Here is a 15,309-nt window from a genome sequence, read left to right on the forward strand (position 1 = left end):
GATACCTATTTAATTTTAGCTGCCTGAGAGCACAAAGTTCCTTCTTACCTGTGTGGTAAAACTTTCCTGAAAATCCAAGGTTGAAGGTAAAATTTGCAACCTGAGTGCGCAGTAAATTTTGAGTCTCTAGTAATGCCTGAAATAAATAAGAAATTAACATGCATTTAGAAAAATAAATATAAAATTTAGGAATGCCTCATTAAAATTTGTCTCCGCTGATGAGACATAAAATTAAGGTCTTCTTTAAATATGTTGTGTGGTTTGTTGTTGGGGTCATTCTCTCTCTCTTTCTTTCTTTCTTCTATTACTGAATACATTTGGGAATTTAAGAAGGTGAGGGACGAACATCACTGGCAAGAGTACCTAGGTACCAAATTAGTGCTGGCTTTGTAATTTGGAGTAACAGAAACAGGGCAAGATCCTACATCTAATTTTACATGTTTGATCTATGCTAGGATTTGAACTGAGGTCTCTAGAGGTAACAATATACTAACCAACTGAACCACATAGACACTAGGTTTATATGTAAAACTTGAATAAGGAAATTTACTAAAACATAAAATATAATAAGGATACTGCTTTCCAGACTGGGTATTAAAGGCTTTTGGTTTCACTTACCTGTAAAAAGTCTTTAAAATTGTAGCTTGTGTGCTAAATACATCCATGGTGTAAATTGACAACTCCCTATTGACTTCAGTGGGAGTTGTATCTATTTACCTCATGGCTATGTTTTTATTATGTTCTTGGTTATTTTTTCTAATAAAATTTTATGCTCCTAAAAAGTGAAAGTCTGAGTGCATTGGAGACAGAATAGCTTTTGTCATCTACCCCGACTGCCTCATCATGTGTCTCAGGTCAATTCTGTGTACAACATTTCTAGAAGAGAAAGACAGAAGTAGTTCAGTCTCCATGCACTTTCAGTCTTTGACCTCACTGATGAGACGGCCAATCAAGGAAAGTTTTTATTACATGAACACTTCTCCACTTGGGACTGGTCTGAGAACAAACATTTAACATCGGCCATGCTACAGATACCAGCTGGATAATGCTTTTATGTCTCTACTGGCCTGGCCAGTTTTGAATTGGTGAAGAGCTCTATTTATCAGCAATCTTTTGAGCCCCCATCATGTTGCTTTTAAGAAATTGTCAAAAAATTATTAACAAAGTTCTTAGTAGTCAAATATTGATATTCTTCCACTGTTCAAAGACAGGCAAGAAGTGGCCTAGGGTATTTTAATTCCAACTAATACCTCCTTTCAGAAGAACAGATTAAATTTTGGCATAGATATATGGTTATTAATCATTAAATTTTGCAGTTACAAGAAAATGCTTAGCCCATTTGTCTCAGTGTTTGAAGCTAAAAAGCATTTCTGACCACCAATTAACTATGAAACTATGAAACATATTTGAAAATAACATGTATCTTATCATAAACAGAGACTTCAACTGCTAAAAGATAACTTGCTAAAAGATGTATGTCATTTGGGACATACATTGGCCTTACACACAATCTAAGAGACAGTCAGCAAGTTTTTATTTTCTTTATAAAAAAAACTTAACTATATAGAGAGTTTTAAGGTTAGAGGTAACAAGAAGTTACTCAATTAGCATAAAAACTGTTATCCAAGCAAATACATTAGTAAGGGACCATAAGTGAATATAACATGTGCCTTAGCACTGAATGTTAAGAGATCAGTATTGTCTCCAGCCTATCTTGTTGTCTATTTATTAAATAGATGATCTCCCTATTGCGAAATCCACCACACATTAGTATATAAGTGCTTGATCTCCACATTATAATATTACACATTACATTTTATGAGACCAAATACAAAAAAAAACTGATAGACAAATGTAACAACTATGTTCAAGTATACTAAAATTATAAAATGAAGATGGTCAGCACCAGAAATACTGTTTGGGTCAGATCCTCAGCTGATGTAAATTGTCATAGCTCCATTTAAGTCAATATTGCTATGCTGAATGACTTGAGTTTAGGATCTGGCCCGTTATTTTTAAAAACAGTTTTCCAATATATGCAGCTCTATATATTTTGAGAGGTTCTTCTTGCATTTTAGACTGATGTGTTGAGTAAAATCAGTGTAGTTTGCCTTTGTGGATGGAACATGCTGAAGTATTATCAATTAAAATATGGTATACCAAGATAGGAGAAATAAAACTTCTTGTTTTATCATCTCATTTTTTCTTTTCCAAATTCCCTTGCTATGTTATAGACTCATAGACTTTAAGGTCAGAAGGGACCATTATGATAATCTAGTCTGATCTCCTGCACAACACAGGCCACAGAACCTCACACACACACTCCTGTAATAGACCCCCCAACCTATGACTGAGTTATTGAAGTCCTCAAATCATGGTTTAAAGACTTCAAGGTACAGAGAATCCAACAGCAAGTGACCCATGCTCCATGCTGCAGAGGAAGGCAAAAAACTCACAGGGCCTCTGCCAATCTGCCCTGAGGGAAAATTCCTTCCGAACCACAAATACGGCGATCAGCTAAACCCTGGGCATGTGGGCAAGACTCACCAGCCAGACACCCAGAAAGAATTCTCTGTAGTAACTCAGAACCCACTGCATCTAACATCCCCTCACAGGCCACTGGGTATATTTACCCAATTATGCTGTCATCTTATTTTGTAAGATCACAAAAAGGGGAGGGGGAAAAAAAGAGAGGGAGAGAAGGGGAAACATTCCATCCCAGTAAGGTCTCATTAAAAGAGCAGAACAAGGATTAAGATGTAAAATCCTATCAACTATGGTATGTCATGTGATTTTCCTGTCTAAAGGCTAGATCCATCGTTTAGTGTTTTTGCTGAGCATTGAAGACTTTTCTTCTGTCATTTCAGTATAAAGTATGTCACATATTAATTCATAGGCAAATTAATTTCATTTTTGTATCATTGTATTTTTAATATTAAATAGACACTCTCAGGTAGGTGAATCATAATATTTGATCCACCATTATGTTGTTTGTAGGTGTGGGGAATGTCTTACAGATCTCAGTATCTATTTAGAAAAGAAAAAGGGGGTGGGGGGAAGGGAGAGATGACTCCTGCCTTAAGAATAATTGAACCCTTTTCCTATTTTTAAATCATAACTTACTGAAATCAAGATTCTCATTGACTCCAGCTGGCTTCAGCTGTAATTTTGGTAGGTAAATAATAAACTCTGTTGTGCTTGGTAGGCACAGTCCATAATAATAGGGAAGTACAGACCTGAACCACACCAGGAGAGCAACAGGTGGCATTCAGAATGCCTCCTTGGTGCACAAAGGCTGGCTGCATGCCTGCTCCTTCAAAAAGTGAAATTTTTTACCGCCTGCATGGGTGGGCAGTTCTGATGCCTGCATGGAGCCATGGTCCCACTGTTTCCTGCTCCCTTTATGTGTGACTCAGTAGATCAGGGATGATGCAGTCCCTACATCTCCTGAGCACTGGAACTGGTCCTTATACAGGCTTCACAAGAGGGGTAAGCTTCTTATGCCTTCCTCACTCATTACACAGTCACATAAATGAGCATGCAGAATTTGTCCAGGAAGGAGGACTGCAGGATTTTAATCAATGGGAATTTTACCTGATTCAGAATCAAATCTGGAGGCCCAAATAGGACCCTCACTGTAGCTCCTCCTATGAGCAAGATAATTCTCCCCAAACTCATCTGCTCTGACCTCAGACATTCTCCAGAATATTATCTCTCCACATGAAAACAGGCTGTCTTACTCCCAACTCTGATCTCACCAATGTCTCAGTGGTTCTGGTCTTCTTCTTTAATCCACTCAGGTTCAGCGTCTTCTACTGTCCTCCACATCTCCAGCAGATTAGCAGAGAGCCCATATATAGCAGGAATGCAAGGCTCTGCCCACTATTGCCACACAAGTAGAAACCCATAGTCAAATAGGGGAATGCAGAGAAAACGTGTCAACTCTTGTGCTGCTTAGGTGACTGCTTAGGATTTAGGTACCTAACTGCCACTTGAGGCCCCTAAATCAAAAATTTAGGTTCTGCTCAGCTGCCAGCTAACACTGTAGGTGCCTAAATTTCTTTAGCTCACACCTAGGCCCTGGGTGGATTCTCAGGTTAGTCATTCCCTCACCTAGCTTGCCTGAGGGGCCCAATCCCACAGATTTTCTCACAGCATACCTAATTCACACTGAACACAGTGCTGTAGCACCCCCCAAAACCAATGGTTAGAGCACTCACCTATTTTGTGGGAGACATGAGTTCAAATCCACATTCTGCCTGATTTGGAGCAGGGACTTGAAACCGGGTCTCTGACCTGAGAGCCCAAACTGCTAGGTAGATTGCTTTTAATTTCTCCTGTTGAAGCTGTTCCAGTTTGTATATAATACTTAAATGGTCATTAGCAATGGAGCTAGAACCTAGAGCTGGGTCTCCTAGATGAGTGCCATAATCATTAGACTATAAATTCGCTCACATGTTCTCTCTGGCCTAATGAATATTTAAGTATTTTATAAAACGTGGAACAGCTGTAACAGGAGAGACTGAGGAAAACCTACCCCATAATATTCTATAACCTAGTGGTTAGGGCACTCCTCTGGAAAGGAGGAAACCTGGGTTCAAGTCCCTATTGAAAATCAGGAAGAGTTAGGATTGGAACATGAGTAAGTGCTCTAACCACTGAGATATTGAGAATGGTCACCACCATTATTGTTCTTGTGAGAAAGGGCAGATCTATTTTAGGTGCCTGATGCTAGGAGATTATTCACAGTTGAGAATACCAAATAAAGATTAACACCTCTCTCAAGCCCAGTGTTAGGCAACTATGGCCCAGATTGGCAACAAATATTTAGATTTCTAATTCCCGTGGGAGTTAGGTACCTAAATACCTTTGAGGTGGTGGGGCTAAGTCCTTTTGAGGGCAGGGTTTAGGCCACACCCATCTCCTTTGCATTTCCTACTGGCTAGTTTAGTTAGTTAGCATAAAGAGCCTGGGCACCTAACTTGAGACTGACGATTGCACTGGGCAGCAGGGCACCTAAAGTTAGGCACTGCAATGCTGAGTCTGTTTCCTTTGTGGGTTTAGCCATAGATCTATGGTGGTGTCTTTGGCTACAGTATTTAGAAGCCTCTTCATTTTTGCTTATTATGTGGTCACACAGATTTAAAAAAAAAAAAAATCAGTGGGATTTCTTCTAATTGCTAAATAGGGCTATTAGCATAGAATAGCTATTTAGATATGGTGATCCACTTAAAAAACTGCAGATTCTATGATAGATTCTAAACCAATACTTGAACTAATGTCATTTTATTCCAAATAGGGAAATTAAATAAAATTAAATAAAACTAATAAAATAATCATTTTACAAGCAAAGAACCACAAAGCATATCTGGGTTTGGTGAAATGTGCATTTCCTCATGCCAGGCTAAACACATTTTTTAAAAGGTAATCAAAGTATTTCATTCAGATAGGACACTTAATTAGGTGGAATCTTTAAAGAATTTTGGGTTTCAATTTATTAATTCATTCTTCACTTTGTCATTATGTCAGTCTCTCTCTCTGACATCCATAAAATAAATCTCTCTTTATATTGTATTTATAGTCAGCAGTATTATACATTAATCCATGTAATTACATTTTGTAGGTTTGAGTTGCTTTGTCTTTATTCTTCATAATTGGTGCATCTATTAATCAGGAGTGATATTTTCCCATAGTGTCCTTATAAATTACAACTGTATCCTTCATTTGCATAATAAACATTTTGGGGCAATTTTTGCAGTAACATTTCATGGCTAATAGGAAGCAATTTGCTTTCCTTTATTAAGTACATTAAAACTTGATGCCCTAGACATCATTGACTGTAAACATTTGATACTGCTCAAATTTAATGCACCAAGGCATTTTGCTCTGCCATATTAGGTTTATTTATGTGCTATGTTCTGGATTGTTAGCTGCTAATGAGACTTCAGCTCTTTTTGCTCTAAGGCCTGAACACTAACCTCATTTTAATGAGTTCATTATTTGCTGTCTTCTGAATGGAAGACAACAAATTTTCCTTTTAATTAAAGGTTAAAACACCTCTGGCTAAGGAAAGTTAAGAGGTTATCAAGCCCTTAGAGAAAATGCCTTTTTTGATATCTACTCCAAGCAGAAGCAGGCCAGATTGGGGTGTGAGGTGTTTCTGTAGAGACCAAAACTCTACATTTAAGCTAAGTGATAACAACACTAAAACACTGGAGTTCCCAAATTGTTGTAAACCCCCCATCCCCAAACCAAAAACAACCCCCCTCCCAAAATACATTAAAGAGGCTTTACTCCTAACCCAGAGGTCTGCATGGATCAATACTACTGCTAAAGCATGATCTCTTGTTTGCATGAGGAATGATTTATACATTGCAGAAGATAGGTGCCAGGTTTAATTGAGCTGCTTCTAGTGAGACAGAACTATATGGTGTGTGTAGTGAACATTTTCTTTTCATGAACATTCTGTGCATGTTCATGTGAAATTACAATTGAAACTTTAGGCTGACTCAATAGAGCTATGTAAATAATAATACATGTATTCATTTATATAGCACTTTGTCTTTAAAACTGTGCACAACGATTAGCTAGTTAGAGCTATGCTAGCTCATGTTGAGTAGTCTCTTACTTCACAAGATATTCCACTGGAAATATGACTATTGATGAATAAGGTACACCTCCTAGGTAAGGGGATCACAATCTGGTCTTTAACTGGTTAATGCAGAAATTAATTAATTTAACTGGTTAATGCAGAGGACTGGCTGAGGAAAGTATGTCCTTTCTAACGCATTTGTGAAAGGATTGGTACTAGTAGGAGACTACTAGGTGCCAGGATTACAGTCAGTGACTGCTGGGTCCCTAGGCAGGGGTACAAAACAAAGGTTTTTCTTAAGCTATCACCTCCTTCATATGGGACAGCACCTTCAGCAAACGAACCCAGCAAGTCACTGGGAAGAAATCACAATAATAGGCCAACATCAGGCCTACCTTCTCTCAGGGAGGTTCTGGCTAGTAGTAGTCTCTCAAATGTTTCAGAGCCTAGTCAGGCTTCTCTCCTGGCGTGAGAGCTGGAGGTCTGTTCTCCTTCCCAGTCAGCCCCCACTTGAGTTGGACTGTCCCCTTTTAACCCTTCCCTCCAAGTCTGACACCTATTGCAGGTGTAGCAGGGTGAGATTGACTGAGCTCATAGCTGTGATGTTCAGAGTATCTTTCCCAGACCTGAGGAAGAGCTCTGTGTAGCTTGAAAGCTTGTCTCTCTCACCAACAGAAGTTGGTCCAGTAAAATATATTATCTCATCCACCATGTTTGAGAAAATAGCAGCTCATTAACCCTTTCCTGACCAAAGTGGGATTTGTATACCCCATCACAACAAAACAAAGACGGGGGGGGGGGGGGGGAGGGAGAGAGGGGGTATTTCTGCTGTCCATAGAATCATGGAATCATAGAATATTAGAGTTGGAAGGGACCTCAGTATGTCATCTAGTCCAACCCCCTGCTCAAAGCAGGATTAACCTTAGCTAAATCATCCCATCCAGGGCTTTGTCAAGTTATAGCTTAAAAACCTCTAAAGATGGAGATTCCATCACCTCCCTAGGTAACCCATTCCAGTGCTTCACCACCCTCCTAGTGAAAAACTTTTTCCTAATATCCAATCTAGACCTCCCACACTGCAACTTGAGACCGTTGCTCCTTGTTCGGTCATCTACTACCATTGAGAACAGCCTAGCTCCATCCTCCCTGGAACCCCCTTCCAGGTAGTTAAAGGTTGCTATCAAATCCCCCTCATTCTTCTCTTTTGCAGACTAAACAAGCCTAGTTCCCTCAGTCTTTCCTCATAAGTCTTGTGCTCCTAATCATTTTTGTTGCCCTCCACTGGACTCTCTCCAACTTGTCTACATCCTTTTTGTAGTGGACACAAAACTGGACACAATACTCCAAATGAGGCCTCACCAATGCTGAATAGAGGGGAATAATCACTCCTACTAATGCAGCCCAATATGCTATTAGCCTTCTTGACAACCAGGGCACACTGCTGACTCATATCCAGCTTCTTATCCACTGTTACCCCCAGGTCCTTTTCTGCAGAACTGCTGCCTAGCTTGTCAATCCCCAGTCTGTAGCTGTGCATGGGATTCTTCCGTCCTAAGTGGAGGACTCTGCACTTGTCCTTGTTGAACCGCATCAGATTTCTTTTGGCCCAATCCTCCAGTTTGTTTAGGTCCTTCTGTATCCTATCCCTACTTTCCAGAGTATCTACCACCCCCCCTAGCTTAGTGTCATCTGCAAACTTGCTGAGGGTGCAATCTACCCCATCCTCTAGATCATTGATGAAGATGTTGAACAAAACTGGCCCCAGGACTGACCCCTGGGGCACTCTGCTTGTGACCAGCTGCCAGCTAGACATGGAGCCATTGATCATTACCCATTGAGCCTGATTATCTAGCCAGATCTCTATCATTTTATAGTCCATTCATCCAACCCATACTTCTTTAACTTGCTGATAAGAATACTCTGAGAGACCGTATCAAAAGCTTTGCTAAAGTCAAGGTATATCACGTCCACTGCTTTCCCCACATCCATAGAGCCAGTCACCTCCTCATAGAAGGCAATCAGGTTGGTCAGGCATGACTTTCCCTTGGTGAATCCATGTTGACTGTTCCTGATCACCTTCCTCTCTTCCAAGTGCCTTAAAATGGATTCCTTGAGGACCTGTTCCATTATTTTTCCAGGGATTGAGGTGAGGCTGTAGTTCCCTGGATCCTCTTTCTTCTCTTTCTTGAAGATGGGCACTATATTTGCTTTTTTCCAGTCCTCAGGGACCTCCCCCTGTTGCCACGAGCTTTCAAAGATAATAGCCAATGGCTCTGAAATCACCTCAGCCAACTCCCTCAGCACCCTCGGGTGCATTGCATCCGGCCCCATGGACTTGTGTATATCCAATTCTTCTAAATAGTCCTGAACCTGTTCCTTCAGCACTGAGGGACGTTCACCTCCTCCCCATTCTGTGCTACCCAGTGCAGAAGTTGGGAAGCAGACCTTGTCTGTGAAGACAGAGGCAAAAAAGGCATTGAATACCTCAGCTTTCTGCACATCCTCTGCCTCCCCCCTTCTGTAAGTGGCCTACACTTTCCTTAATCTCCCTCTTGTTGGTAACATTGGCCTTCCTGATTTCATTTCTGCATGTTAAAGCAGTATTTTTGTAATCCCCCCTAGTCATCTGACCAAGCTTCCACTTCTTGTAAGCTTCTCCAATTTATCTCTAATTTGCTACTACCATCCTGAATTATGCCATTTCCACATTATCATTCTAGAAAGTGGTGCTTACTTGGAAAGGCATTCCTATATCTGACAAATCAGGACTAAGTGGCTAAAGGAGTGGTATCTCTCATGGTCACATCATGATTTAAAGGTGATATGACAGAGTATTGCAAATATATGGCAACCTTTCCAATGCTCAAAGTCATAATTCATGGTGGAAGAGATCCCTCTGCAGTCTGGCAATTCTATTATTGCCAATTATTCTTCCTTTTACAAATCTTCTCCCCTACCTCCATCACTGTCTAATGAAATCATGCCTTGTACTTTGCACTTCCATATATACTGCCAGACATTTTTCTGATGCCTCCCTTATTCTCACTTGCTACTTCCAAACAAAATCAAAACAAAACAAAACCCCAACCAAACAAAAAACAAACAAACACCCCATCTAGTTATAAGCGTGGTTCTTTAACATCTGCCATTAACGCTTTTCATTTAAATAGCACAGATGTTCCCAAGCAGTGGTCCATAGAATGATTGCTAGAGGTCTGGGGAATGCTGACTGGTCACATGGTGCTGGCCCTCCTTGCTTGCAGCTGCTAATTTGCAGATGGGAGCTAAAAATACATAATTTCCTAATGTTTCCTTTCCATGTAAGTAACTTTTGTAGTTGTTACAGTGATGTGGATTGCATATGGAAGGCTGGCCTGTAAGGACAAGAGGTGAATCCCAGATCTATCTCTCAGGGAAAAATAAGCAGAAAATTGAAATGAAAGAATGTCAGGGATCACGGTCCTATGTTTGGACCATTAGCCCCACTCTCTTTCTTAAAAAGGGAGAATTCATTCTATTTTAGCTGTACTGGTCAATGTAAAAACAGACAAGGGATTAAATCCTGACCCCACTGAAAACATTGATCATTAATCAATCATTGATCATTAAATCATTGATGATGATTTAATATTTCTTATTATATAATAAGATTTTATTATATAATATATTATATTATATTAATTCATATATATATATTAATAATATATATTATAATAAGAGATTTAATATATCTTATTATATAATGACATAAGTAATATTCCAGTAATACAATGCAGTCAAGTTAAACTCTTCCATACAGGCAGCTGTTGTGAAGAATAAAAAAACAGGTGTCAATAAAAAAAAATGGTGATCACCAAAAATCGTGGCTGGAAAGGAGGGCCACATATTTTTCAGGGAAGTAGGATAAGGGAGGAAATTGAGCACTGGGACAGCTTCCATTTTTCTCTATGCAAGTGACTGGTATAGGAAGGCAGGCCACATTTTACTTCGATTTACACCTATGAAACTGGTCAGTATGTTATTTAGTATCATGAACATCCAAGGAATCTTGCAAATATAGAGGAAATGATATCTAAGACAATGGAAAAGTATTTTAAGACCCACTACTGGAAATACACCAGTAAACTTATTGAAATATTGATTAATGAAGTTGCTAGAATGCAAATCAGGTCAGAATGTGGCTGTATGTATGCCCAGGGAATACTGAATAAACTCACTAGCTGGTTATCAAAGGCAAAAATGGACAATCTTAAAGATGACACTACGTGAGTCTGATATAAACTGTATATAATATGTGCAAAACTTAATATAAAGTAACAAATAATTTAAGTGTAATGTAATGAAAGCCTCCAAGTCTTTTGAGAATTGTCAGGATTTTATATTCTAAGGTAAGCAACTAAATGTTTATGCAGATGATCTGTCTACAGGACATCAAACAGGTTCCTGCCTGCATTGCGCTTTTCAAAATAATATCCACTCTCCTCAATTTGTCATTCCATTTGTCTTCTTGTATTTGTGCCTTTGTTCCCATTCTTTGTGCTACCCCTAACTCTTGGAGCATCCTCTTTCTAGAGCACCAAGTTCCTCATTCTTTTCCTTCAAGCTCCCTCGCGGGGAAGGGGAAGGGGGAGGAGGGGCATGGATCAACATTCAAATTGCACTCTGTGTCAGTAGCCAGGCTGGGCCGGGGAAGCTAATGATCCAACCAGTGGACCAAATGAGGTGATGAATCCCAGTCATGTGCCACCTGAGGAAGCTAAGAAGTCCCCTCTCTCAAAATCCAGTTGTTTTAATCAGCTTTCCACTGCTGATTTCTATTTTAGTATAATCTTCTCCTCTTCTTTTGTCCAATTTAAATTACTAACCCACCAACCACCCACATACCACAACTCCAATGCTACCAAGACAGAACTGAAAAACTTCAGGCCTGAGTCTGCCCTTCATTACTTTCTATGAAGCTGCATCTATGTAACTTGAGAACAGAATCCATCCCTTCATACTCAGTTATATAACATCAGAAATTATCTCTATTTGTTGTAACCCTTTCCCCTCCCTTTTTACTCCTTCCTTCATCTGTTGTTATCAGAGCTTGTGTTTGTATATCATCCTGTGAGGTGATATACACTTTCAACTCCCACTTAAAGTTCTGGCTCTCCATTTCCATTTAACTCAACGGGAGTTGAGGACAGTTTGCATCTTCACAATGCTCAACAACTTGCAGTTCTGGGCCTATTTTAAAGTCCATTCAAGTCAGTGGAAGTTTGTCCATTGAAGTCAATGAGAATCTTTTCATCGACTTCAGTTGATTTTGGACCAGGCTCTGAGATGGTAAACTGGGACTGTATCTTTTCTATTATTATTATTTATTTAAGATGCTGTGGTAACCTACCAGTGCGTATAAATAATAAATAAGGTCTCTGATGATACCAAACACAGCTAGACTGGCTGCAGGTCTATTTTTTATTATATAGGTATGACTGCAAGATCAACTTTCTACTTCATTCTGCTCAGCATTTCCCTTACTATGAGATCTGACAGGATATGTCAGTTTATTGTATGCATAATGAGTAATATTTTGTGCTCATATGTAATAAATGTATTACAAATAGAAGAATTTCTTTTTTCTTTTTTGAAGGGAACCCCAGTTTAGAACTACTTATGCTGCTATTTTGTAATTCCTAGACTCATAAAATTGTCAGGACTCTAACTGCACATAATTTAGTGCACACCAGTGCAGCCGATCCAGGAAAGATCTAACCATTTTCAGCAGAGTGGGATAAATGGATAATATTGCACCAAATACATCAACTAGTCATGAGTTGCTAGTTGGGATGTAAAAATTTGGTTAATGAGCAATCTGTTTAAGTGTTCTAAATATAGCACCGCCCCCCACAAACTGACTGAGAAGGCCCCTCAGCTAGGTGGCTTGCACTTTGCAGGATGAACCTTCCCCCGGCTCTCTTGTTTAAACGTTTGATTGATTCGATAAAATGTTGAGACTGCCGCTCACTGTTTAAACGTTTATCCTATTACAGCCCTAATTGCTGGACAGTTCTGAACACTATTTTATTAAGTTGTTGATGCTATGATAGTGACACTGCATCTTAAACAATTGAAGGACCTGGTGCCAAACTTTACCATCATTAGTGACTAGGTGGTTAGCAGCCACTATTTTTCTCTGTGAAGAAGCTTTCTGTCTCAATTAGCATGAACACTGGAGCTCAGATTTAAACCAGCTTTTTTGATTCAGCTTGTTGTAAACTTTAACAACCAGAGGCTCAAATCCAAGCAGAGCTACAATATGATTAACAGGGAAAAGTATACTGACAATAAACAATTACTTGGTGAAAGATACAGAGCTGAAAATATGCTGTTTTTATTTCAACACAAAGCCAATTCAAAGGTTGAAGGAAGTTCCATCTGATTACTCTCATTATAAGTCACCCAAGAAGATCTTAAAGGGTTACCATGGAGTTCACAGCCTAGACCCAAACTGCGTCATCACTGGGCCTGCCCCTTATAGCATAACAGCATAGATGTAGTTGATCTTCAGAGAACGGCAGGTAAGCAACAACTGTCTGTAGTATCACTGTAATATATAAGAAATCTGCAGCCTAATTTTGAAACTAGTGCAGGCCCTCAATATAAATGAGATCGCTAATTTACAGTGATTTGAAAAATACTAATACAGATCTGTTGAATATCCATTTACACCAGTCCAGCTAAACTGAATTCAATAAAATTGGACAGGTAAAACAGAGCAGGATCTGGCCTATGACATTTATTTTCTAGCTAAACATGAGTGTCTATAGGAGATACCAATGGGAGTTACACCCTTAAGGCATTAATCCTGCTGCAGAACAAGGTTATTTGCATTGTAGAGTCCTCAAGCAGCTGTGATGTAGAGACTCTTTCAACAGTGCAGTCAAGGGTCTTATGGCATGTCTGTTATCAATCCATATTTTCAGAGGTTCATGTAGCTTCAGGGGGAAAAAAAAGAATATTGAACAAACTCCTTTTGGGCTTAAGCTTGGTATAAATAAGACTGACAGCTTGGAAGAGAAAAAATGCCAAACTAAACTATTTTGCTCTTTAAAATAAGAATACTTGACAGATGTGCCATCTTCAAGATCCTGCCCCTTTTGCCATGTTTTTACAGTGACAGGAAAACAATTACAATATGATAGCTACATTTTCTTCTTTTGAATAAGGTAGTACTGGTTGGGTTAAGAGTTCACTGTTCTGAATGGTATCTACCAGCATTTTCTTCTTATTGTAACTGACCACATTGGAGAACAATGATAAATGTAACTGTTTTTCCAGTTATTTATTTAGTTGCAACAATACACATGGCTTCACGCAAGAGAAACAATGAAAAAAGTTACCATCTGAAAAATGGGCCCAGTTGGCAACATTCCCATCTGGATTTTGACCTCTCACTTTCTCCCTTAAAGCTGAGGGCTGTTTTCCCAGACTTGCATATGAATGTGATCTTGGATTCCAAACTCCACCTTTAAGTTTGAGAACGTTCCAGTGTTCAGGATTTTGGTGGTGGCCTGTTACTAATCTGGTTTTCTTCTAGACCTATTGAGAGTTGGCTGTACTTCAGGGAGGCAGACAACCTCTTGCAGCTTCCAACTGTGCAGATGTTGAATGCTCATGACTACATGCATCTGGTGGGAGGGGAGGTAGTTGCAGTTTCCTGCTTCTTTGCATCTGGCTGACTCTGAAGGGCCCTGCATGAGGGGAATACCCTCTGGTCTATCCCTCTTCATCCCTTTTGGACACTGTGCACTTCCAGGAGAGTAGAAATTAGTTCCTGTGCTCCCAGAGCACCAGGACTGCACTTTTGCCTGGCCCTGAGGTAGGCCTGCAAAGGAGAGGGAGGTTCCTACACGCGTTCCCATTGTCACACTGTGTATGGGCTAAGCAGAATCTGGCCATCTGTAATTATGTTTGAACCCCAGCAACAGAGCTGTCTGAAATTTAGAGGTAGAGAAGTCATTTAAATTAGACCAATCGTGTCAGATTTAAAAATAAATCTAAACTGACCCCTCCTCCCCCTCAAAACCCATGGACAAAATTGAAAGCTGTAGCCTACTAAAAAAACCAAAAACCACACCACACCTCTCTTTTAGGGATTTGTACTGGTGCCCATCACCATGCTGTGTGTCACTAATATTAATATTATATTATAACTTAGTTTGATAATAATTATTTCTTTTTCAGTAATGCCTAGAAGGCCCCCTAACCAAGACTCAGGAACCACGGTGCTATGTGCTGTAGAGACACAGCAAGAGACAGGTAAAAATAAAACAAGCGTTCATTAAAAGAAAAATGGATTTTAGTGCTATTTATTTGTTCACTACTCTGGCATGCTGCCTTTGTTTTGGAAATGTACTCAATGAGGACAATGAGCAACAAGTTGTTTCTAAAAAGCTAGGGACTTCAGGGTTGCCTTCTAAGTTGTAATCAGAGCAATTTCCTTGATCCTTTACTGCCCCAGGAAGTCATTTATTCAGTTAATCTTGTTCAAAAACAAAGAACAAAAACAAAAACACAGAAGCCCTTAAAACAAGTATGCTTGATATATCTCAAAATTCTGGACTCCTTCCAAAAATATCAAATGTATATTTAAAATGAATATTCCTGAGGAAGCATTAAGTATTTTAAAACAGCAATCTCTCAGTAATAGAAACTAAAATTGGAGCATAGAA

General features: G+C 39.4%; 1 protein-coding gene across 3 annotated transcripts in view; it reads right to left on the reverse strand.

Annotated features, from left to right (window-relative positions):
* LOC137160226 (bifunctional heparan sulfate N-deacetylase/N-sulfotransferase 4) overlaps positions 1–15,309 on the reverse strand; it is a 159,427-nt gene that overhangs the window by 92,143 nt on the left and 51,975 nt on the right. For 2 of the 3 annotated variants that reach the window (XM_067558681.1, XM_067558682.1), the window contains exon 1: positions 49–160. In XM_067558681.1, coding sequence (XP_067414782.1) covers positions 49–160 — 112 coding nt within the window. Of the gene's footprint in view, positions 1–48; positions 161–15,309 lie in introns of those variants that run through there. The other variant, XM_067558683.1, reaches the window with a different exon arrangement.

This window comes from Emydura macquarii, unplaced genomic scaffold (assembly GCF_026122565.2).
Source record: "Emydura macquarii macquarii isolate MOO-44397 ecotype Brisbane River unplaced genomic scaffold, CSIRO-AGI_Emac_v2 contig_2171, whole genome shotgun sequence".
Lineage (NCBI taxonomy): Eukaryota > Metazoa > Chordata > Testudines > Chelidae > Emydura > Emydura macquarii.